The 22,585-nt window shown below is 44.5% G+C and overlaps 5 protein-coding genes across 5 annotated transcripts in view, besides 3 other annotated features; 2 read left to right on the top strand and 3 right to left on the bottom strand.

The window, feature by feature from the left end:
• rps4 (ribosomal protein S4) overlaps positions 1-537 on the bottom strand; it is a 1,041-nt gene extending 504 nt beyond the window's left edge. Inside the window, exon 1 of the mRNA in view lies at positions 1-537. This exon is cut by the window's left edge and continues 504 nt beyond it. Within this exon, the coding sequence (YP_009532841.1) occupies positions 1-537 (537 nt within the window).
• Positions 538-3,780: 3,243 nt separating this feature from the next.
• ccmFn (cytochrome c biogenesis Fn) lies at positions 3,781-5,517 on the top strand. The gene has a single exon. The coding sequence runs from the start codon at positions 3,781-3,783 to the stop codon at positions 5,515-5,517; it is 1,737 nt and encodes a 578-aa protein (YP_009532840.1).
• Positions 5,021-8,690: a sequence feature (repeat 3A).
• Positions 5,922-6,341, bottom strand: orf139 (hypothetical protein). Its single transcript has one exon. The coding sequence runs from the start codon at positions 6,339-6,341 to the stop codon at positions 5,922-5,924; it is 420 nt and encodes a 139-aa protein (YP_009532839.1).
• A 2,159-nt stretch (positions 8,691-10,849) lies between the features above and the next one.
• Positions 10,850-11,635, top strand: orf261 (hypothetical protein). The gene has a single exon. It carries the CDS (start codon positions 10,850-10,852, stop codon positions 11,633-11,635), a length of 786 nt encoding a protein of 261 aa, YP_009532838.1.
• Positions 11,636-11,869: 234 nt separating this feature from the next.
• Positions 11,870-14,687: a sequence feature (repeat 6A).
• Positions 11,870-15,360: a sequence feature (repeat 4B).
• Positions 15,361-16,423: 1,063 nt separating this feature from the next.
• Positions 16,424-16,879, bottom strand: orf151 (hypothetical protein). Its single transcript has one exon. It carries the CDS (start codon positions 16,877-16,879, stop codon positions 16,424-16,426), a length of 456 nt encoding a protein of 151 aa, YP_009532837.1.
• Positions 16,880-22,585: the final 5,706 nt, after the last annotated feature.

Below are 22,585 nucleotides of genomic sequence, written 5' to 3'. Positions count from 1 at the left end.
TGTTTTGGTTCTTCTCCACATTCTTACCGGGTGATCCAGGAATTTGCCTATGATTTTATCAACTGATATTTCGATATAGAAAGATCTCCTTATTTCTTCACCGCGGATTCTCGCGTCATTTTCTTGAAAAGATATTAGATCACCGTGGGAAACTTTCAAACGAGTAATGCTTACAATTCGATTATTCACACAAACCCTTCGATGACTTATCGGCTGCCTTGCTTGAGGAATAGTTTCACGAAAATGGAGACGAACCGGAATAACGTCCGATCTTGTTTCTGGATTGAGTAGAAAAGGGATATATGAAGTTCGTTCTGTTCCTCTGTGCATCTCTGTGATGGGTAAATCTGCATGAAAAAGGGGCAACTTTCGTGTAGTTTGTGATTGGATGTAACTGTTCATATTTTTTCTCGGAGAAATCTTTCTCTTAATAGATCTCTTCTTGTTCCTCAATCTTCGGAGAACGCGGCGTTGTATTATTGTAAGTTCTCTGTTCCGAACATTTCCTGAAAGTAGACGACAAGTTTTAAATCGCATATCTCGTCGTCGTTAAATCAGTCTGATTCGCCACATCGCGTATAAAGGGAATCGAAGCCCGTTCCAATAAAAATTCCCTTACTAATGAAATAATGGTACCCTTAACAATCAAACTGTTTATCGTCCGTTTTTTCATTTTATCTCGAGGTCAGGGGGAATGCCGCGGGACTATGGGAGTCGAACCCAATTCTGCCAAAACCCCCGACAAAAACAAGATGGAAACCGGCATACCAGTCTCATTTACCTCTCTTTCTTCTCTTATGAAATTAAAAGTTAAGATCTTCTTTCATACCTAAACCTCTCTCTTATATACGTTAGGACCAAACTCAACTGATTCAACTCAAGCAATCACGGCTTCTTCAACGGGTGAGGAAGTCGAACTCTCTTTCTTCATTCAATATCTGTCTAGCCTGCTAACGACGCCCTTTCTTATGCTATTTACCCTTCATTACTTCCCCAGCTTTGAGTGAAGTTCCTTGCTTTCAGTCTATTGGGCCTAGAGGAGCTCTAGACTCTAGTTAGATAGCTTTCTGTGCAAGTCTATCTCCCAAAAGGCAGCCATGTAATTGAACAACCTTCTAAGCAAAGCACGTAGAGCTTTTTCCTTTTTCACTCTACGTACTTATCTGGATAAGAAGATTCTCCTTTTATTATGGATTTAGAACTTCGAGATCATCTCGTTCTACTTTTTTATGTATGTCGTCTTACCTAGGGGCCTTGGTGGTCTCATTTAATCAGTGCGCCCACGTGACAAAAAGAGCATCGATAAAGGAGAGAAAGTCTTCCCCCCCTGAAGCTAAACAAAAAAAAAGAGGTAAATCCTTTAGTTGGTGAGCGAAAAGAGTATATTCGGGCTCTCACTTCAAACTAAGACAACTAGGAACCCTCTTTAAAAACTTGCTTGACACACGAACCTCGCAGACGAGAGTCGGCTCGAGGTCCTTAATGGCCTTTACTCAGGCTGGGTCAGCTCAAGAAGTGGAAGTTAAAGTGGAAGGGCGGATGAAACGATGACCCTAACTAAAGTTTCGAATCTTGCTTTATCCGAAGTGCTCAGCGTCACAGTGTGATCAGCTATGGCGAACAAGCAATCATATGCTTTGGGGAGAAAGCCTGTCTCCTCTCCGAACGTGATGATGCTCTATTTGATCAGTAGATCGCGCGTGAGCTTTTGAGTCTTTGGCGCTCATCATGAAAGATTTTAGGTATTCCTACCGGAAGACTAACAAGATAGTCAACAGGTCATTTTCAGACTTTTAACTAACCGAATAAAGTTTTTGATGTGCCTGCTTTGCCTCTGCCTTATCATCTAAAATCTTTGCTTTTCAGGGCCTTGCCTTGTTGGCCCACCAAAGAAACCTGCTTCACTTTCTTCCTGACAAGGTTTCGCTTTTCCGGTTCCCTAGATTCTCCGATCTTTGGAACAATGGTTCGCGCATCCTCTTGCTGGGAGAGGAGTGAAGTGTACCAATAAGTGAAAGAAAAGAGCGGACCGCAACTAGACCTGAGAAAAGACTTTCAGGCATCCTCTCATTGAGGAGGTCTTAGATAGAAGATGAGCCGACGGTAGGACTCTCTTAGAGTGTGGGAGTATAACAGTAGCAGCAGTTATGGCCCCATACCCATGAGCATTGGCGTGAGCAGCTAAGCTAAGGTCGGAAAGGAAGAATGGGTGGGCGGCTACCTATTTCCTCAGCCGATAAGAGAATCTGTCTTCAAGATCGAGGCTTGTCATAAGTATCAAGTCCTCTATCGCTGGACTAGACTAGATTTCGAAGATTGAGGAGTGGCAACTCTCCATGGAATTCCAGAACCAACTCCCAAAAAAAGAAGGGTAGTCTTTGACTACCTCTTTCTCCTGGCTGGCTCTCCTACCTGGGATCCCAACTATCATCCATATCCGTTTACCCTACCTGCTATCGACAGTCCTTCCACCTCTTACTCACTCTCCGGAGGGAGATGGATGGATCGTGCTAGTGCTATCAAGCCGAAAAATGACTGCTTTCGAGCGGTATTCACGGAAATGAAAAAGATGGAATGGTTGTAAACAGATTCGCTAGTTGGGTCAATTGGCACTCTTTCACTAGTGATTGTAAGCTAGGTGCCCTTAAATGACAGGAGGGGAAGAAGCTCTAACGGAAGCATCCAATCAACCGGGAATCCCACCTTTCAGATTCTACATCTGCTACTGCTGGAGTGGAGAATGAATCTACTACCTGTGCCAGCAAACAAATACTAAAAATAAGAAAAGGCTAGGTGTCCATGCCACCAACCAACTCCTGAAAGAAAAACAAGAGCTTCCCCGGCAAACCACTAGAAGTTACCCATCGAGTCGAGCAATGATCCAATTGGAGAAGCAAGCTGCTCTTTGTCACCCCGTTTCCCTTGGGACCAAGAACAAGCTCCAAAGAAGAAGAAGGACTTATCGCAATCTCAGGTACAATGGCTAGTTGGAAAGCCTTTCAATTCAAGCCAATCTCTTGATTCACATTCATGTGAAACCGTTGCAACCGATCCTGCATACCAATCATCCGCCGCTTACAGTAATGGCACTAAGCCAAGGTTTCTATGGATTCAGTCCTGTGGAAAAATACATATATTAGGGCAATTCAGTTAGTAGTGTCACCGGTCAATCCTTGGGACACTAGCGAGTCCGTCCTTAAAAGCCCTAAAAATTGGGTCCATGAAGCCTTAGATACTCCAAGCCTCCATCTTGATTGTCCTTGAACCTAGACCATGGAAGTATGGTTATAGTCCCATTCCATTAGTGGGATCCATAGCCTACGGGTCTTTCCCAAGCCAGTAAAAGAAGAAGGTTTTCGAGGACTACCCTAAGCCTACAAGTAGGCAGGACTTTCAGTTACAATGTCTAGGTTGGGCAAGCTTGGATGCCCCTACTCCCAACAAGTTGCTGGTCGGGATCGTGAAACTATCGCTGTTTGGTCATAAGGATAATAGTTCTTATCTGATTAGGTCAGGGGCGGCCGGCCCGGGGGTTACCCGCGATTGGTAATGGCATAACCAGAAGAGGAGTAGGGGAGACAAGGTTACGCGCTGGGTAGCGCAGCGCATCTGTTTCGGGTACAGGGGCGACGAGGGGTGCTAACCCGGCCACCCAACCCAGCAGGTCAGGGGCGGGCCGGCCATAGGTTCGAATCCTGCCACCTTTCTTGTGGATCATCCTGTCCTGTGGTTACCGGATGATGGGACAAAGCAGAAATTTTGAAATGAGCACAGCACGAAATGTCAATAATTTATGAATTCTTTCATTTATCGTTATTTCCGGGTCTTTTCGTTGCATTCACTTACAACAAGAAACAACCACCAGCGTTTGGTGCAGCACCTGCATTTTGGTGCATTCTTCTTTCTTTCCTTGGTCTTTCGTTCCGTCATATTCCTAATAACTTATCCAATTACAACGTATTAACCGCTAATGCACCTTTCTTTTATCAAATCTCAGGGACATGGTCTAATCATGAGGGTAGTATTTTATCATGGTGTCGGATCCCACGTTTTTATGGATTCCTTCTTTGTTACCGGGGTCGACCCCAAAGCCATAATGTCTCAAAACGAGGAGGCCATAGAGAAGTTTTGTATTACTTTGTCTCGAACTTCGTGAAGAACTCCATTCTATCTCTCCCTCGTTACGAACAAAAAAGTGGGGCTGCGCCCCAGTTGTACACTCCCTTCGTTCTACGAACCCTTGTTGATTCTGAACTTCGTTCGCGAAGGAACCGGACGTTTGACGGGCCAGCCCTTTTTTATGCGCCGCTTTACCCTGAAAGGAAAATGAGCTTAGCTCCTCTGGGTGCTAGGCGCTCCCGTGGTTCGCGAGAAGGAAAAAGAAGGACTCATCCTTTGTTGCATCTGGCACGAGATGATAAAGAGAGAGCTTCGTCTATCGATGAACAGCGGATTGACGGAGCTCTTGGCATTGCTTTGTTTTTCTCTCCTTTCCTATCAGCGAGTTCCGATCCTTTTGTTCGAAATTTCTTCGTTCGTACCGAACCGCTTGCAGAATCAAATCCTGTTCCACAAGATCCTATATCAGCTATACATCCTCCTTGCATTTATGCCGGAGACGTCGCCAGTGCTATGGGATTTGGATTATGTAGATCAAAAATGATGAATGGGATTGTGGCACTCCACTCGCCGCCAATGCGGAAGGATGCCGCCGAAAAGAAGGGAACGCTGCTTCGCTCTGCTGGATGCGTCGGATCCCGTATAACAAGCGAGCTTTTTACCAAAAAATTCAAACATGTGGTCGCAAAATGCTATCCAGCTCTCTTGTTGCGTAGCAATAGAAGCCTGCTCATGCTGCTTTGGCGGCGCTTTTTCGCCTTCTCTTCGCTCTGGACAGGAGCGCTAGTGGACACGGGGGGGGAGCAGGCGAAGCGTGTCGTTCGTAATGAACAGAAAGATACCACTACTTCGCCTCTTTGTTGGAGCGCCGGCGCGAACACAGTGGTATCTGACCAGGACCAGAAACAGATTCGAATTTGGATCTTGACATGTCGGTGGTTTTTAACCGTGGGCATCATGCCAGGAAGTTGGTGGGCTCATCATGAATTAGGTCGGGGTGGCTGGTGGTTTCGGGATCCCGTAGAAAATGCTTCTTTTATGCCTTGGGTATTAGCCACAGCTCGTATTCATTCCGTAATTCTACCCCTTCTTCATTCTTGGATCTCGTTTCTTAATATTGTGACTCTTCCATGCTGTGTCTCAGGAACCTTTTCAATACGGTCCGGATTGCTAGCTTCCGTTCATAGTTTTGCTACAGATGATACACGAGGAATCTTTTTATGGCGGTTCTTCCTTCTAATGACCGGCATATCTATGATTCTTTTCTCCCAGATGAAGCAGCAGGCATCGGTCCGTAGAACTTCTAAAAAAGAGATGGTTGTGGCGCGAAGTACTCTTGTGCACCTCCGTCACTCGGCTCGCGCGCAACCCCGCCCCGTTATGTTATGGAAGAATTGAACTTATTACCGGGCTGGTTATTCAGAGCCAGCAATTGGCTGCCGGATTTCGTCCCGCAACTATAAGAAGATCGCTTCGGGGGTCACTGTGGCGTGGCTGAATGTAGAGCAGTCCACCCCTACTGCGTTTGATCAGTAAATTCTGGATAAGTTCGGAAGATGGTCAAGGTAGCTTGCTTCCAAGCCACTGCACTAGATGCGCATGTAGTCGTAGTAGTCGGCTCAGAATGCCTCTGTTCTATACTAAAATACTACTTTGGATGAATGGGTCGTTCTCTTACTTGACCATGGCATCGCCAACATGAGTCTGTCTTCGGTGGTTGATAAGCTGCTAGTTGGTTTTTAGTTTAGGGCTTGTTATTTCCTTTCACTTTTCCCAACGAGGTGGAGGGCCATCGCAGAAAGTCACCTATCCCCGTAGTTCCGAAGACAGGAATTGGGTAGTAGGGGGCGGCACCCTTGGACCCCAAAAAAGGCTTTGACCTGCTGGCTATTGGAAAGTCTCCGTTTACCGCGAAGTGAATAAAGTTGGGGGGCAGAAAGGGATGCCAGGGACAGAGTAACCTCAGGGTTCATTTCATGCCCACGGAAGGAAAGCAAGAAAAGGTTCCGAAGTGAAGCCGACCCTGTGCTATCTATGTTAGGGGACTGGTGGAATGAAACCATATCGAATAGGGAACTCGTTCCAGTACCGCTACCGCTTCGACTGCGAGAAGGAAGCCTGATGAAGAAGATGAATGACTCGACTCGCGTCTGGGAAAACCTGATCTGGTAGGGAAGACAGTGACGGTGAGGGAAAGGCAGGTAGTCAGAAGCAGGAAGCATAGGAAGCAGCAGTAAGAGCAAGAGCAGTCCGCAAAGCAGCTGCTGGTTGAAGCATGGCAAGGGGAGAATACTTTGAATGAATGTTGAATGGGAAAGGAACTGCTGGGGGATGAATAGACCATTACTTTGCCTTGTTCAATGTTCACCCAATTCGTATTTTCAACTCTTTCATGGTATCAGAGCACTAGCTCTTGGGAAACGTTCAGTTGGTTTGTGTGAAGTGTGGTCTGAATACCTTGTTACGTCTTTTCTCTTTGGCGCAGTCCACCGCTGCGGCTGCATCCTTCCCCCTAAAAATAAAAAATAGTCCTTAGCTTAGGAAAGGATACTCTATCTCTTTAAAGGAAGGGAATAAATTCCTTTGAGAGAAGGATTCCTCCCAATAAGGTGGTCTAATTCTTGGAATTCTTGTTCCACAAGTTGGTTTGAACAGAACAAGCGAGAAATCCCATTCCAAAAAGGGGCAGCCAGATGAGTACCACAAGGGATCAAAGGTGCCATCATCGATCTATTTAATTCCTGCGTATGCCGGCGTAGCTGGCCTGTCATGCTTTCAGATAGCTGGATCTAGAACATTTGCTTAGCGAGTGGGAGTAGCGTTCGCAAGAGCTCTTTTCAGGGAGTAGTTCCCCACGGGTAGTAAAGCCTTCCAGGAGTTTAAGATTCGGCTTATCCACATGCCCAGAAGTGGACCTTGGAACTCAAGCCCCAGACCTTGTTTTACGGCTGAAGTCCAATCCTTGTAAGGTAAGACGATCTTGCATATCTATGTCCACCCAGCCGCCCTTCCGAGCTCTAGCTTCGGCTGAACCTTCTTCTCTTCGTCGGAGACTGAGTGAGTTAAAACAATTTACGATCCCACTTTTGAGACTTCCCTTCGGGATAGGTAGGATATGGTGCCACAAATTGTAGTCTACTTGGCATGCCAATGCGTTGATTCTTTGCTGGAGAAAAGCAGCCTAGATCACTAGTTTTGGACTATCGATAAGTCCCCCTCTGCCCTTTGTCTTTGCTTTTTAGCTTTAAAGACCCATAGGGTTCGCCTGCTTCACACTTTCTATGATAGGGGAAATGCTTCCGCACGAGTACCAATTTGATTAGCATATCATAAATGAGCCTCTTCTGAGCCCGGGGCCCCCTCTGGGGAAGGACCCTCCCATTCTAGCGGAGGCACCCCATCTTCGATCAGCATCCTTCCCTAAGGACCTATTTCGGGTAACCTTTCCCAGATCCTGAGTAGGGAACTGCTGAGCAGGGCGGGGTTATTGCTTTTTTTAAATGCAATTCTTGATAATTTGTCTCAAATTCTGGATTGTCATGTCAATTTCTAAGGGTTTAGACTTTCCGAGAACCAAGTCTTTCACCTCTGAGATTCCCTAAGGTAAGGCATCCCAAGGAGCGAAGCGGCTCAAAGGATTGGCAATTCAGCTCAGTCTGGTCTGAGGAGATGGGCTAGGCTACTCGCCCCATACATAGGAAGAGGGGGAAGTCAAGTACCTAGATCCAAGATCACGATATCCGGTTTGGTGGTAATATCCCGAGGAAGGGCATAAAAGAAAGCACCAAAGCAAACAAAGTAGATTCTTTGTTGAGTCAACTGGCAACTGGGATTGCAGCGGATCTAGTGGTTCTCCTATTCTATGGTCTTGCTGCTGAGAGAGAGTAAGAATAGACCGTTAGCACCTCGTTAGTGCTTCTTTACCTCTGTTGGGTAGCCTACCAGCTCTTCCTCTTTTATGCCTGTTTCTTGTTAGAAATTAAGAGAAGAGAAAAAATAAATTGAGGTTGGATGAAGTCTTTAATCAGTTGAAAACTAATTGTGATTTCAGATTTAAAACGAATTAATTATTAGAGTATATTGAATCACTCGAAAATGCGATCACCCGTGGCCCTATGGGGCAGGTATAGTAAAGTAGTTGCCCGCACTCTTGAATCAGCACCCCGCCAATCAATCTCACGCACATTTTCTCGTATTCGGTGGTTAAAAAGCCCTTGGTCCTAAGACTGAGGGAAATGAGTTCCGAGACTCATCTAAGTTCCCATCGGCCGTTTGAAGCGGGAAAGTCAGAATAGAAGCGTCCCAATAGGCGCAAGGAGCTGAAAGGCACTGTCCCGGGAGCGAAAGGCCACTCGACAAGAGGTCTCAGAGCGACCCCTGTGGTATGGCTAAGCTCCGTTCATAGCCCCACTGACGATCTGTCTTTAGTAGGTCGTCTATTCGCCTGCCCCATTTAGCAGTAAACTGCCTGATCTTCTTTCTTCTACAAGCAGTTCCGGAAGAACCCCTATTAATGAACAGCGGGTCCCACTATGAATCAGAGAAGCACTGAACTCGCACAAAGAACAAAGAAAGAAAAAGTACTACCTACTATTGGCCCCACAGATATGAAGAGGGAGCTTAGCGACCGATCCTGTACCTGTAAACAAGCGAAGCTATCAAGTAAGGCAAGCTATAGCAAGGGAGTGAGTTAAGAATTTTAGTAGTGATAGAAAGGAAGCACGGATAGCGAGTTGTTATTATTCTCATTTATATAAACAATACCGGCTTCAAAGGCAGTCCGTCCTGCTAGTTCATGATTGATAGCTGTCAGGTAAGTCAGGGTCCGCAGGAGGCTAGCACGGATTCTCTTGTCTAGTTGTTCTTCTCCGGGATTCAAGAAGAACCTCAAACTAAAAAGAAAGGGAAACCGGAGACGACTACTAAGCTCTTTAATGCTAGTTGTCTTTATCAAGTATGCGCTATTTCATAAAGAAAGCACTCCACTCTAATATAAATAACTAAGATAATAGTAGTAGAAAGGAAAAGGCTCGATCCATGGAGTGAATTATGCGGAGTCTGGAATAATCTTCTCAAATAAGATCCTGTTTTTAATGCTTTGAAGCTTGTTAATTTCTTGCTCGTTAAACGTTGTTTGGATTTTTTAGGGTTTCAGAGCGTTAACAGTGCATGCTGTGGAGCTGCTTCGGAACCGCCCATTCAAGAGTTGTTCTTCGACCTGCTGCCATAAGCCATGAGGCTCTATCCTTCCTTACCGAATTCATTCTAGGGGAAAGAGTCTCGCGCCGGGAGCGCTGCTGTAAGCAGTTATGATCTCAAGCACTTAACCTTTGTTGTGAGGACTTATTCGCGGTAATACCCAATTCGCGTAAAGGTAAAGAGAGGGCGCCTTACTAAATAACTAAATAGGGGCACTTAGCGAGAATGCCAGATCTCAAAATTATTCAGCCGAAAAGCGATAGCTAAAGGCAGTAGAGAAGAAAGATAGGGCATTAACAGCTAGTCGAACTAGAGCGGGAAGGATAGGAAATTAATGCAATCAAAGAAGATGAACTTGCGGGTAATATACTGTAAGACTGACTGGCTTCGAATGAGGCTTTGAAGAAAGAAAGAGATAGAGGTTCTCAAGAGCGGATCTTCAAGAGCAAAGACCGGAGAACTGTAAGAGCTGATTTGTCTCAATTAGGCTTTTGACGACGCAGAGAAAGATCTTATTTGAATTTAGGGGATTCCTCTATAAAGAATAAGGGAGAAGATCTACAACCTAGCAAACTAGCCTCCTTCTTACTAGCATTCTTCCAGGTCCTCTCGAACCAGCATCTTCCAACCTGGTGCTCTCACTTCTCGGACTAGTACAGGTCCAAACCGCTCCAAAAGTCTAAGGATAAGTTCCTTCTCTATGGAAGAAAGAGAGTGCCACAGCTATTATTTCAAAAGCTCGGAAATTCCAGCCAGAAGATAGAAAGAAAGCCCGGTGCCAGAGGTAAGCTCTTCTAGTCTCCCTCTCTCCGGAAGAAGCAGAAGAAGAGGAATCAGAATCGGCAGTAGCAGCATCAACAGAATAAGTTTCTGAATCTGTTGGTGAATCCGCAGAAAAAGCTTAATCAGCCGAAGATAAAGAAGAAATAGTTCCGATTAGGGACCGGGACCACCGATGAGAGAGACTATAGGGACGGAGAAGGTGCGGAATTCGTTGCTGAATCCGCACTAAGGTAAGCTGCAGAAGTTTCTGTTCCTGTTGCAGTTTCGGTTCCTGAATCCGTTGGTGAGTCAGTTGCTAGCTTAATATCAGATGAAAGTGAAAGGAGGGACTTTTGCTTAGCAGCTTTAGTAGGCAAAGAAGAAGCATTATCCGCATCAGTAGTAGAAGAAGCCAAATCAGAACTTGAAGCAGAATAAGAAGGAGGCTTGAGTTGAGCGAGCATGTAGCTGGATATATGCCAGTAAAAGAGGGAATAGCTAACGCCAAAATGCTACACTCCTCGGTCTGGGATTTATCCCTAGCAAGCAATTGAATTTCTTTGAAATAGTGTTGTATATAGAGAACATCTTCTATCATATCTCATCGCATCTTTACAGTTTATAGATTGAGAAAGTGTTCCGTTAGTGTTGTAAGCGACCTTGCTTGGTTAACAATTTGGAGAGTTTGCTTTTACACGGAAACGAAGACTTTCGAGAACAAATATTAAACCGGGAAGAAAAAAGGGGAAAAAGTAAATAAAGTGCGCATATGGCACGAAAAGGAAATCCGATTTCGGTCAGAAGAGCTATAGACATTGCCATACGTTTTTTTATACTGTGTTGCGTATTCACCTTATTCTATTCCTTGTCTTTGGTACTCGACTTGGATTTGACTATTTATTTTGGAAAACTTAAATCCGGTAGAACGATCCGTCACATATTGACGATGCTTGGCTTGCCTTTCCTTGGAATTCTAGTAGGCTTTTTCATTTATGGTTGGGAACTAAAGATGATGGATCCGGAAGGAGCTGCTGCATCGTCCGGCGGATCCAACTCCATCTCAGTGGGAGGGAGAAGTGAAATGGGGGGTAGCAGTAGGGGCTCCGGGTGGACGTCTTTTGATATAAACGTCCTGGGCGAACCCTTTCCTAATGAGGAGGGTGAAGAGGTTGCCCAACCCGACGCCCAAAACGCCCCCGCTAATCCGGTCGCTTCCCCGGGGGGGGCTCAAGAGCAAGCGCCGTTACCGCAGGCGCCAGCCCCGGCGCAGGAAGCTCACCCTGCTGAAGTATCCGAACTAAAAGAGGAAATTAAAGCCTTAATAAGAGAACAAGTTCGAGAAGAATCGGAGAAAGGAGTAGGTCCTTTGACCAAACTTTTTCCCGAGCAAAGGGAGATAAACTCCTCAGTAGCCCTTCTAATTATGGAACAACTAGAAATTACCTCGGAGATAGGTGTTGAAAATCTTCGGGAATGGATTAGCAGAATCAAAGAAGACAAAAGTCTTCTGAAAGGACTAATAGGGGAGTACCTTCCCCCAAAAAAAGGAGGGTGACTGGTCTCAATTCGAGATGTTAGAAGGAGCAAAATCAAGAGGTGGGAATTAGGAAGACAGTGGGAACGCTCACAGAATACTTCAGGGCTGGCCACGCACCTGTCAGGAACTGTATAAAAAAGGACCGATAACTACAGAAGGTCTGATACTTGAAAAGAGCAAGTTATGTAGGCAGTGGCCGTTCCGGTTGCTCGACCAAAGCCGGTCAAAGAATTCTATGCCTGGCCAGAAGCCAGAAGTGAAGTGAGCCTTACAAGAAGCCGAAGGAAAATGAGACTAGCTAAGACTAGGGAAAGAGCGGCTAGCTAACTAGCTGATAGAGATGGCAATTAGGGTTGCTGTTTCCATTATTAGAATTCTAAAGTTTCAAGATCACAATAGATCTATAGGATAAGATCCTTATATTTACAGCGAAATGGTATACAAAGTCAACAGATCTAAATGAATAAAAAATAGTATTTATGGCTACGCAAACCGTTGAGGATAATTCTAGATCTGGTCCAAGACGAACTGTTGTAGGGGATTTATTGAAACCATTAAATTCAGAATATGGTAAAGTAGCTCCGGGGTGGGGAACTACTCCTTTGATGGGTGTTGCAATGGCTCTATTTGCGATATTTCTATCTATTATTTTGGGTAGGAAGTGTAGTCGCCAAAAGGCGAGTTGAACGAAGGGCCTAGGGAAGTCGGGGCTGAGCAACCTTTCTCTAGCTTTTTCAGTGGGGGAACTTGGCCTGGGAGGGGCTTCAGATGAGCTCCTTTGAGATCTCAAAGCGGAAATCCTCCGGTTTATGGAACACTTACAGAATATCGATGCACCGGCTATTCCCCATCATGTGCAGCTCCTAGGATCACAGCTTTTATTGCATCAACAGCTGATTCAATTGCTAGTCCTCCAACACCGCTTACGGATGAAGTTCCGCTTGCATTCTCTTCTTTTTCTTTAACTATGTCATATGCTTTCACAAAAGGAAAGAAAGCTGGGCAGAAAATGGTCGCTTGGAACTCCACTCTCACTATGGGACAGAGTAGTTTTACTATTTATATTTATAGTAAGGGGAAGTAGGTCGATTGAATTGATCCCTATCCCTACCAGTCTTTGGAACTAAATGGAACCCGGTCTCTTTGATATGTAGTTCCCATTGGCACTGACCCAGAAGAACCACATCTGTCTCAAGCTCAAGCCGACCCAACCTGAAGAAAACTACTGAATCAGAATCCGCTCTTGGGATAGGAATTCAGCCAATCTTTCCGCAAAATTCCCGGGAAAATGAAACTGTATCGATTTCAATGTCCGTCTATAGGCAAAAATTGACTTGCAATAAAAAATACGGGGTTTTAGCGAGTTGATCGATTTGAATGTCCGTTTATGGGCAGAAATCTATTTGCAACTAATTTTCCCGAGAAAACGTGAAATAAAGAAAGGAGTGAAGTAGCCCATGCGTATATGGGATCCGAACGGTTAAGAGTTATGGCTTTTCGTTGAGGACTTACCCCTTAAACTTAAGGAGCATTCGACTGAGATTAGATTAGATTAGTGGGTAGCACTTGTTGAATTGAATAAGATGTTCTTGCTCAGAATTAGGGAAGGTGGGATCCTATCTTTAGGAAAAGAAAGGCCTAACGAAAGCTAGCACTCTTTTCAAGCCTATAGCCTATATATGAATTATTCTCAGCCATCCATATGGGAGTTCCCCGCCAGCCTGTGGGAGTGCCACTATCAATAGGAAACAGACTTCTTTCCTCCTTATTCTATCAAACAAGCAATTAAATACCTTAGGATATCTCATATTTTACATTATTAATCTAGCATTGGACTCTTACCTGGACTAAGAACACTTCTAGTTCTAACAATACGTTTCATAACGAGCTAAACGTGCTACCAAATGAAATGGTCGAAGGTCTTTTCAGTTCTCCTTCCAATTGCTGCAGTACTAAGGCCAGTTCTTACAGTTGGAGTCCTATCCTAATAGAATCCCTTACCAGCCGAGCTTCCCACTATAATAAGCGAGTTGGAGAAAAAAGGTAAACCTATCCAATAGCAGTCCTATGGTAAGCAAGCTCAGGTTCAGTATACATAGGATATGCTTTTTCCTATCTCTGCTCTGGTTCAGAACCCTATAACTAACTAGGATTCCCTGGTAGAGCCATAGATAAAGATTCTTTTGATGTCTTCTCCGCTTGAGACGGAAAGACGGCTGCTCTGTGAACAACCCTAGTTGCTGGTCCTGTTCCTGCTGCTAACTGCCACCTCTGCTCCAATACATAAAGCAGCTGAAGCTATTGATTGTAGCAGCTCCGTCCCATTCATCACTGCTTTATGTTAAAAAGAAAAGAGCTGCTCCTCTCCGATCTAAGCCCTCTCTCTAGTCAGAAATAGCGTCAGTAAGTTAATCAGGATAGATCGACAGGCCAGCAAAGGCCTTCTACCGCAGCGGGCCCACAGGCCTATGCCAATCTCTTAGGGCAGGTTCTCTTTCATCCGTCTTTCCTAGGTGCGCATCTCCATCTACTAAAAGTAAGGGTGGTTACCATAGATAGATTGGGTCATTCGTAACCGATGCTTTAGCATAAACTACAGCTCTTTCATCAACTACAGCAATATCCGATGTAGCACATTCTCCCTCTTTCGCATATCCGATGCTTTGCAAGCAACCTTGGTGTCAGCATCGTCACTTGAGTCATCCTAGAACAACCCTGCCTATTCAAAAGAAGTACCTCACCTCACTTACGAAGAAGTAGTGGGAGCTGGGCTCTCGATTCAGTTGGATAGCCAGTCTACCTAGGTAAGAGTTACGTCGACCCTGCAGGGTATCCGAGAGGGGCACAATGCAGGCTGGAGATCATCTGGTAAGGAGAATCCCCAGGCTTTAGATAGTTTAGAGGGACTAGGCAATGAGCCCGGATAATCGAATGGAACTCTTCTTTCTTTCAGAACCTTTCTAAGGTCATATATGAATAAAGGTTATATATAAACGATCTGACAGGACTCAATGGAGTTGCTTTTAAAGCGAGCGAGTAGTCTTTGCCAAAGTTAGGGGCTGTCAGGACTTAGATAGAAATTTCACAATGAGAGAAGTGTCAGAGTTCGAATAGAAGGTAATGGAGTGAAGTACGTAGCCCTTAGGAAAGTGCACGAGAAAAGGAAAAAGAGTTGTGAGTTTGACTTTCTCTTTTACCACAATAAGCCGTGTAGTTACCGGATCGGGACAAAGAGTCGGTTTAGTCGGAGATAAACAGAGTCGGGTCGATGAACAGAGCCGATATCGACACCGAAATATATCACTGTCTTTGACGCTTCTAGGCAATATGCCATCGATTACCTCAAAACTACTTTGAAATTCAGCATGACATAGGTACCTACTTCGAATCTTCCTTGAGAGCTGGGATAAGTACGGAATTTCACTCTGGTGGAATCGCTTCTATCCTTAGCCCGGTACCGAGGGAGGGCTTTCCGAGACCAATGCTATCAAGAAGTCACTAGACTGACTATTATTGCATCGAGAAAGAGTGAAAAGATCTCCCCTCAAGAACTTCTGTTATTCTTATTCTTTTTTGCCGCTAGCCCTTCCTCTCTTTCAACGCTTGGCCACTCGATTGCTATTGTCGCCTTGGAGCCCGCCCTTGGCTGGTTTCACCCCTTCTCTAGTAGCCTTGCCTGCAACCTTGAGAAATTCTTGTGTGACTTATGAATGAAAGGAAATTCCTTGCTTTAGAAAAGAGAGGTACGACTTTGGTTCTGTTCGATCAGGAACATTCCTTGGCTGCGAGTTAAACGATCGAACATCAACAACGGCAGTCACTTTACTAAAAACTAGAATGATAGCAGAATTCAGGAAACTGCTAATAGACGAGTAGAGGGATTGGAATGATTGCAACACCCTCACTTCCAAGACTGGACGGTTACCTTAAAAAAGAGGAAGAGAGGGAAAGGCCCCACGCGGTTAAGAAGCTGACAGAGAAGAAGCTACTGAGCATGGACATCCTCACTGACTGAGCGGGATCAGAATCCCACTAGAGAAGACGGGAATCGAGTCAGGGGTCATGTCCGGCTTATCCCCGTCTTGTATTAGTGAGAGACGGAACGGACCCCTTCTTTCTTAATCAGACGATTTATCGCCTCTCATGTATGATTTTGATTAAGGTGTGGTATTAAGTACTAATAGTGAGTCTCAATCGACTGAAACCTTCACTCCACAATTCCTCAAAGAAAGCAAGCAGCAAGTCAGTCTGCGCATAGCATACTCTCTCAGTTCTTCTCCTTTGAGAACCAGTCGAAGGGGAGTGGGCCAACTCGAAATGGACCAATTCGAGAAAAGGGTCAAGATATGGTGCTGCGGTCAAAACAAGGAATGCTTTAACCATTCAGCCACAGGTTTGGTACGAAAGCCCTCCCTTTCAAGTAAAGGGGACGATCCATCCATTTATTTATTTGTATTTGCCCAATGCTTGAAGATCGATCGTCACAGGGGCGTGCTAAGCCCACAAGATCTTAAGCCAGTGGGCGCTTCCAGTTAGGCTATAGGAAATCTCCCCAAAAAGCTTTCCAACTCGCGATTTAACGAAGAAAAGGAGGCTTTCAAGCGGCTGATTCAATCCTGTCGCAATGGAAAGGAAGTGAAAGTCACTCGACCGATAGAGAGAGGAAGCGAAACGACCACGGTCATTCTCTAAAGAAAGAGGGACCTTCTCTGGTCACTGACACCATCTTTCTTCGATCGACCGAAGCAAGAGCACCAACCAAGTTTAGTCGCAGCAGCCACAAGAGCCTCAGGCGAAGCTAGCTCGTCAGGTGAGGCCTTTTAAGTAATTCCTGCCACCGACCGGACGTCCGATAGAAAGTGAAGTGCGTCTAGCCATTGATGGATCCACACCCGAATTGCTTAAATCTAGTATAGTGGGGCTTCTTCCGATGTCGAATCGGGCGAAGGATAACTTAGTGCCAGAAAAGAGGATCCTCTTTCGAAGGTCAGGGCGATAGAGAGACTGGCCAAGCTCCCCAACTTCGTCAGCGGACATAGCTTCAGAAGAACTCCCCAAGGTTAAAGAAGCCCTGCTTGACCTCCTTCCCGAAGAGAGGCGGACTGGACCTGGATCGATCAACTGAACTGCCTTAAGATACGAATGATAGCCCGTAACAGACCATTCTCGGGGCACAACAGGCGATTCGATATTAGCTGATGTAGATGAACTAGAAGGGCTTACGACGAATAGGCTCTTTGATGGAATAGTAGATGTCGGCATTTCCGCTCCTAAAGGAAACAACAGTCTTAGATTTATAAGGTGCAAGGATGGCTTCTTTTGAAGAGTTTGAGGAGCGATAGCCACTCGCCCTACTAATACAAGTCAAGTAGAGGAGCGAGAAGAAAGAGCTTTCGCAAATGATTGCACTTCTGCTATCCGGATAGCTATTCAAAGCATCGAGAAAAACAAAGATAATGTGAAAAGTTTCATAAAAGCAAGGGGATTCGCTAAGCAGCTAAGCAAAAATCCTTAACCCTGAAATCGTAGATCTACGAAATGAGCGTAGTGTTGAACTCTTTCGCACCCCTTCCCCAGTTCTCTAACTAGTGGTGTAAGCAAGTGCTCCATTGTGTAATGGTCTAAGGGCCTTTAAGTTCTAATCTTACCTACCGTGTCTAAGGTGTGACTTCTTCCTTTCAGAGATTCCAACTCCTAAAGGAAGAAGTTCCCCTTCTCAGTATCAGAATAAGGGACTAACGGAAAACCAGTTCTTCACTATACGATACGAAAAAAGGGGATTGGACTACTTAAGACTGGAAGGCTGGCAAAGGAAATGGCCCTTAGCCGGCTTCGACCACTGGAAAGAGGGGAAGGAAAGGATCGGGAATGCTTCCAAAAAAGGAAAGAAAGCTAGAATAAGATGACGATCGCTCGTGCACCATCAATAATGGTATACACTTCACTACCTGAAAGAGAAAGCCAGTACTGGATGCAAGAGAGCAGGGAAACTAAATAAAGACAAAGAAAGGTAACTTAGCCCATTCCATTAGAAGGCTAGCCTAATAGTTTACATCGCTCCTGCAAGAAAAAGAGGGACTTGAGACGGGAGGTCAGCAGTTAGACTCAGCTTAGCAAAAAGCGGTGAACCCGCCTAAGACCATACCGAAATGGTGATAGACCCCAAACCCCCTTCTACAACAACTCAACAAAAAGAAAATGCACCTTAGCCATAGGCCAATGGGGCAGACAACCTGGGCCCTCAACGCTAACTCAAGGAAAAGGCTCGCGGATGGTCCCACATCCGGATTTCGGGACATAGGTACACACCTTCTTTATCCTACGAGACTAACTACATTTCAAAAAGTAAAAACCAAGATTCAAATGTTGTTTCTTATTTCTTACCTTAAGAAAGGTAGGGCGTAGACCACAAAGAAAAGCAAATCGAACTTCCACGTCATTTCACAGATTAGTCTCTTCTCACGGAGCGAGCTCCATCATAATTGAATTCTCTGCCGGGGTACACGATTTGCCAAAAGCATTTTCCCCAATGGCAGCGATTCTACCATTTGAGACAAATTGGCCTTTCCTCTGCCCAGAAAGTAGCAGGCCTCACGGTGGCTGCTAATCAACGAGTGGCTAGTTTGTTCGGTAACTTCGGGTACCTACTTCTCCGGTTTCCGCATAGAAGTCCGTCATCCTTGAAGTTTATAACATATACAGCCTATTCTTCCTATCAAACAGCGGATTCTATGATCCGCCTTTCGCCGGGTATTGACTCTATGGCTATTATATTAAGGAGCGCGTCTTGCCGGGCAGTTAATCGGAGCTCGCCTGCTTATTGAATAAGGCTCTTTATGACGATGCATATTCCTTTTTTTGGTCTCTGAAGTTAGCTCTAAGATACTAAGAGAAGAGAGAAAGGAAAGTGCCTATAGTTTATCGCCGGCCTTAGGCTATTAAGGAAGAGATGCGCCGGGTCTTTCTCGCTTTGAGACCGGTCGGTCTGGTAAGTAAGGACTTTGCCTGGTATTGACTGATCGCGTCTTGTCTGCTATTTAAGGAGCGAAGCGATTCAAGCCAATAGCTTTTCCTTCTGATTAGAGTTATAGGGCATAAGAAGCAATAGTTGAGAGCGAATCCGGGCTTAGGCCTGACTCAAGGATAATTCAATTCACGATTGTTGAATAAGCCGTGATTGCTAACATATGTAATTTAAAGAGAGTGCCCTGTGGGGGATAAGCTTTTATCTCTTCCCTATAGGGCTTACTTGGCTTAAAGATAAAATTTATTTAATAAGATTGGATAAGAAGATAAGATTTCTCTAGAGGTGAATCGTCTTCTTGTCTTCGTACCGACTTGTAGCAATTGAATCACCCCCTGCACTGAGTGAAATAAATACCGCGACTTCGATTTTTTCAACAAAATCATACGTAGTAAATCAACAAAACCTAAAGTGATTTCTCTTTCCCCTTCAAGTTTACCTACTACGGTACCGGCGTGAACATGATCTCCACCAGACAAACGTAATGCTTTAGCTAGTACACGAAAGTGCATACCATGATTCTTTTGTCTGTCGATAACTGCATGCATTGCACGGTGTATATGAAGAAGTAGACCATTATCTCGGCAATAATGAGCCAAGCTAGTATTTGCAGTGAATCCCCCCGTTAAATAATCATGCATTACGATAGGAACGCCTAATTCTCTGGCAAATACAGCTCTTTTCATCATTTCTTCGCATGTACTTGCATTCAAGTAATGCCCTTTGATTTCACCTGTTTCAGCCTGTGATTTAAAAATGGCTTCGGCACAAAATAAGATAATAATGGTTGGGAATTCACATTTTCATCATCTTTGGTAAAATCAAGTCCCCCACGAAGACATTCATAAACAGCTCTACCATAATTCTTAGCGGATAACCCCAATTTAGGTTTAATAGTACATCCTAATAGGGGACGACCATACTTGTTCAATTTATCTCTCTCAACTTGGATGCCATGAGGCGGACCTTGGAAAGTTTTAATATAAGCAGTAGGGATTCGCAAATCCTCCAGACGTAGAGCACGCAGGGCCTTGAACCCAAATACATTACCGACAATGGAAGTAAACATGTTAGTAACAGAACCTTCTTCAAAAAGGTCTAAGGGATAAGCTACATAAGCAATATATTGATTTTCTTCCCCAGCAACAGGTTCAAGGCCGTAGCATCGCCCTTTGTAACGATCAAGACTGGTAAGCCCATCGGTCCACACAGTTGTCCATGTACCAGTAGAAGATTCGGCGGCTACCGCGGCAGGTATCTTTCATTGTAAAAAATTCCTCACTAAAAAGAGAGATTAAGAGGATAAATCTGCTAGTACTCCCCTTAGTCTTTTTCTAATGGAAAAGGGTAAGAAGTCAGACTAGGAGAAGTAGTTATCTTTATGTTAGTGTAAAGTCGTATAGTAAACTCTTTCATTTGACATTAGAGAGAAGAGTAAGAGAATAGGCTCTGTTATAAAGAAGGTTTTTGAGTAAAGCAGTCAGACCCAAGTTCAATAAAATGAGCCAAAGGTGGTCTAGTAGAGTCAGCGTAGATGTAATAACCGATCTGGAATTCCTTTCTATTAAGGCTTCCCTTATAACTAGAATAGTCAGTTTAGGGAAGAGTTTTATCGAATAAGTTTTCAAGAAGGGCGAATAAGCTTAGCTTGAGGGTTAAAGGCTGAAATCCCAGTTCTAAAGAGATTAGGAAGAAGATTCACCCCAGAGAATAGCCTATAGAATAAGTCCCGAGTATAAAAGGTGGGTGCCACCTGTCTTTCTTTCAATAGTAAGCGGAGATGGCACTCGTCTTTCTATATTGATTGTTTTGACGGTTTCATCTGAATTCTACACAGGAAGAGAAGTCTTGACCAACTTAACTTCCATTGTCAATCTCCAAACGGCTGCTTTGAAGCATATTGTATTGCTTCGCAATTAGGTTATGGTTATGCTTCCGCTTATTTGAGCCAGAGATGGGAAATTCCTAGGCGAATTCCTGCCGCGAAGAGTAGGTTGTCGTCAATGTCGAGAAATCAGCTGAATTGTTCTAGTTTATTGTTGGCCTCTCTCTTTTGCGCCCCAAGCCGGTATAAGGCGGCGGGAGTCTTCACCTCCCATTCTTAATTAATAAGACTCAAGATGCAACTTAAGGCCGTCAGGGGTTCGAGCTGGTACATAATACCCATCCTTAGAGCTTGATGCTGGTTACCCTCTTTCAAGGTTGCCGCTTAAGCTTAATTGGCTGATGATGTGGAATAGTCTTCTCACACAATGTATGTTGGAAGGTCGGCTTCCGGAGTTTGAGTCTCAAGCTAGGGATCACCAGTTCCTTTAGCATAAGCTCCTCTTCATGGAGATGAAATAGCAATCGTTACAGATAGAGTTGGTTTGAGATGCTTGAATAGCAATTGGCAGCCTAGCCTGGATTTCGCTCTTTTGCGCTTTCGGCCGAATTGGCGAACGGTGTTCTTTTCGGCTGCTATAAAATGCGTTTTTCGCCTTTGAACCCAAAATATGTACGAAAATCCTATTATAAAATTTATTCTCGTATAGCTATGTCAGTTCGAACTAGATTTGTTTGGCGTAATCATCCATTCCTGCATGGATTTACCGTGTGAATCGATTAGGTATAGGTAATAGAATAGTCTTAGATATTCTTCCAGTCCCCTTCAAGCAGCAGGCACTAGTCTTGACGAAGACGAGGTCACATTTTTGATTTCCCAGTGAAGCAAGAGTCGTGATATCAAAAAAGATCAGGGGATGCCTTATATACTCCACGAAACTCTTTCAATGTGGTGTGGAAGTACCTGTTTAGGACTTCCCTTTTCCTTCTTGTTTATATTATATTGTTTTTTGGATAGGAGAAGGACTTACTAAATTCATTAGTACACACCAGATTGGACTAAAAATCTAAAAATAAGAGATTTGAGACTTCGATCAGTTCCACTCGCGGTTGCACCGACTCAAGACTAGTTCCAATAGATATTATGACGGGGTGATGGGTCGTGCACTTGCAAGCTCCACTCTTGATTTCGAGGAGGGCAAATGCAGATGATTTCAGTCATTCATATGAGGCTAATGAATCAAAACCGTGCCCAGCAAGACTGAATCTAGGCCTCGGGTTCACATGAGCGATCCATTCCAAACGTAGTGAAAGGATCAAGTCCAAAGAAAGGTTTTGAAGGCATAAGCACATAGATCACTACGCGCTAAGCCAATTCGAAGTCTTACCTGGCAACCATAGGAAGATGGATCTCTCCAAACAAAGAGATGACCACAACAAAAAGAAAAGACGAGGCCATAACACCCGAATTAGGTTATGTCATTCTTTCTATTTTCAATAGTCTCCCATTCAGCAGTTTTTTCTTCGGCGGAATCTAACTCTCCTTTTCACTTTGATGGGGAGTCCCGCTGCAACATCGGCAAAGGACTTTATCTCAGCGATGTCAAAGACATCGATTCTCGTTATCTAATAAGAGTCAATTCCTATTCTCGAGCGGAGGTCTCTCGTACTCAGTAAGGTGGGTACGCTGCGAACTCAGCAAAGAAAGCTGTTCACTCTCACTCCTAAAAGCATACCTCGCCTTCGGCAAGCACTGCAATTTACCAAATATTGTCTCTGAATCAATGAGTTCAGAGCGCTGCTTCCTCTCCCTTCTCTAGGCCTTACCTGAGACTCCAATGAACCCGAAGAGGAATGCAAATGAATTCATTAATGTTTGGTTGCATGAACCCCTGCCCCAACCATGGATTTCTCAACCTTTATTTCTTTCACTTGCTTCTCTTCTAGTGGAGGGTTCTTACTAGTTTTCATTGGCGGATAATCATGCCTGAGAAAGACTGTCCCTCTCATCTAGGGATGCCTAATCATTTACTTACCTACCTGCCATTGACAATTTTTTCTCTTGAAAGTGGGGAAAAGTAGTGGCTGGTACAGTTTAAAAAGTGGGCTAAATAGCTTAG

This window comes from Glycine soja, mitochondrion (genome assembly GCF_004193775.1).
Source record: "Glycine soja mitochondrion, complete genome".
In the NCBI taxonomy this organism is placed as follows: domain Eukaryota; kingdom Viridiplantae; phylum Streptophyta; class Magnoliopsida; order Fabales; family Fabaceae; genus Glycine; species Glycine soja.
This window is presented reverse-complemented; position numbering and strand designations above follow the sequence as displayed.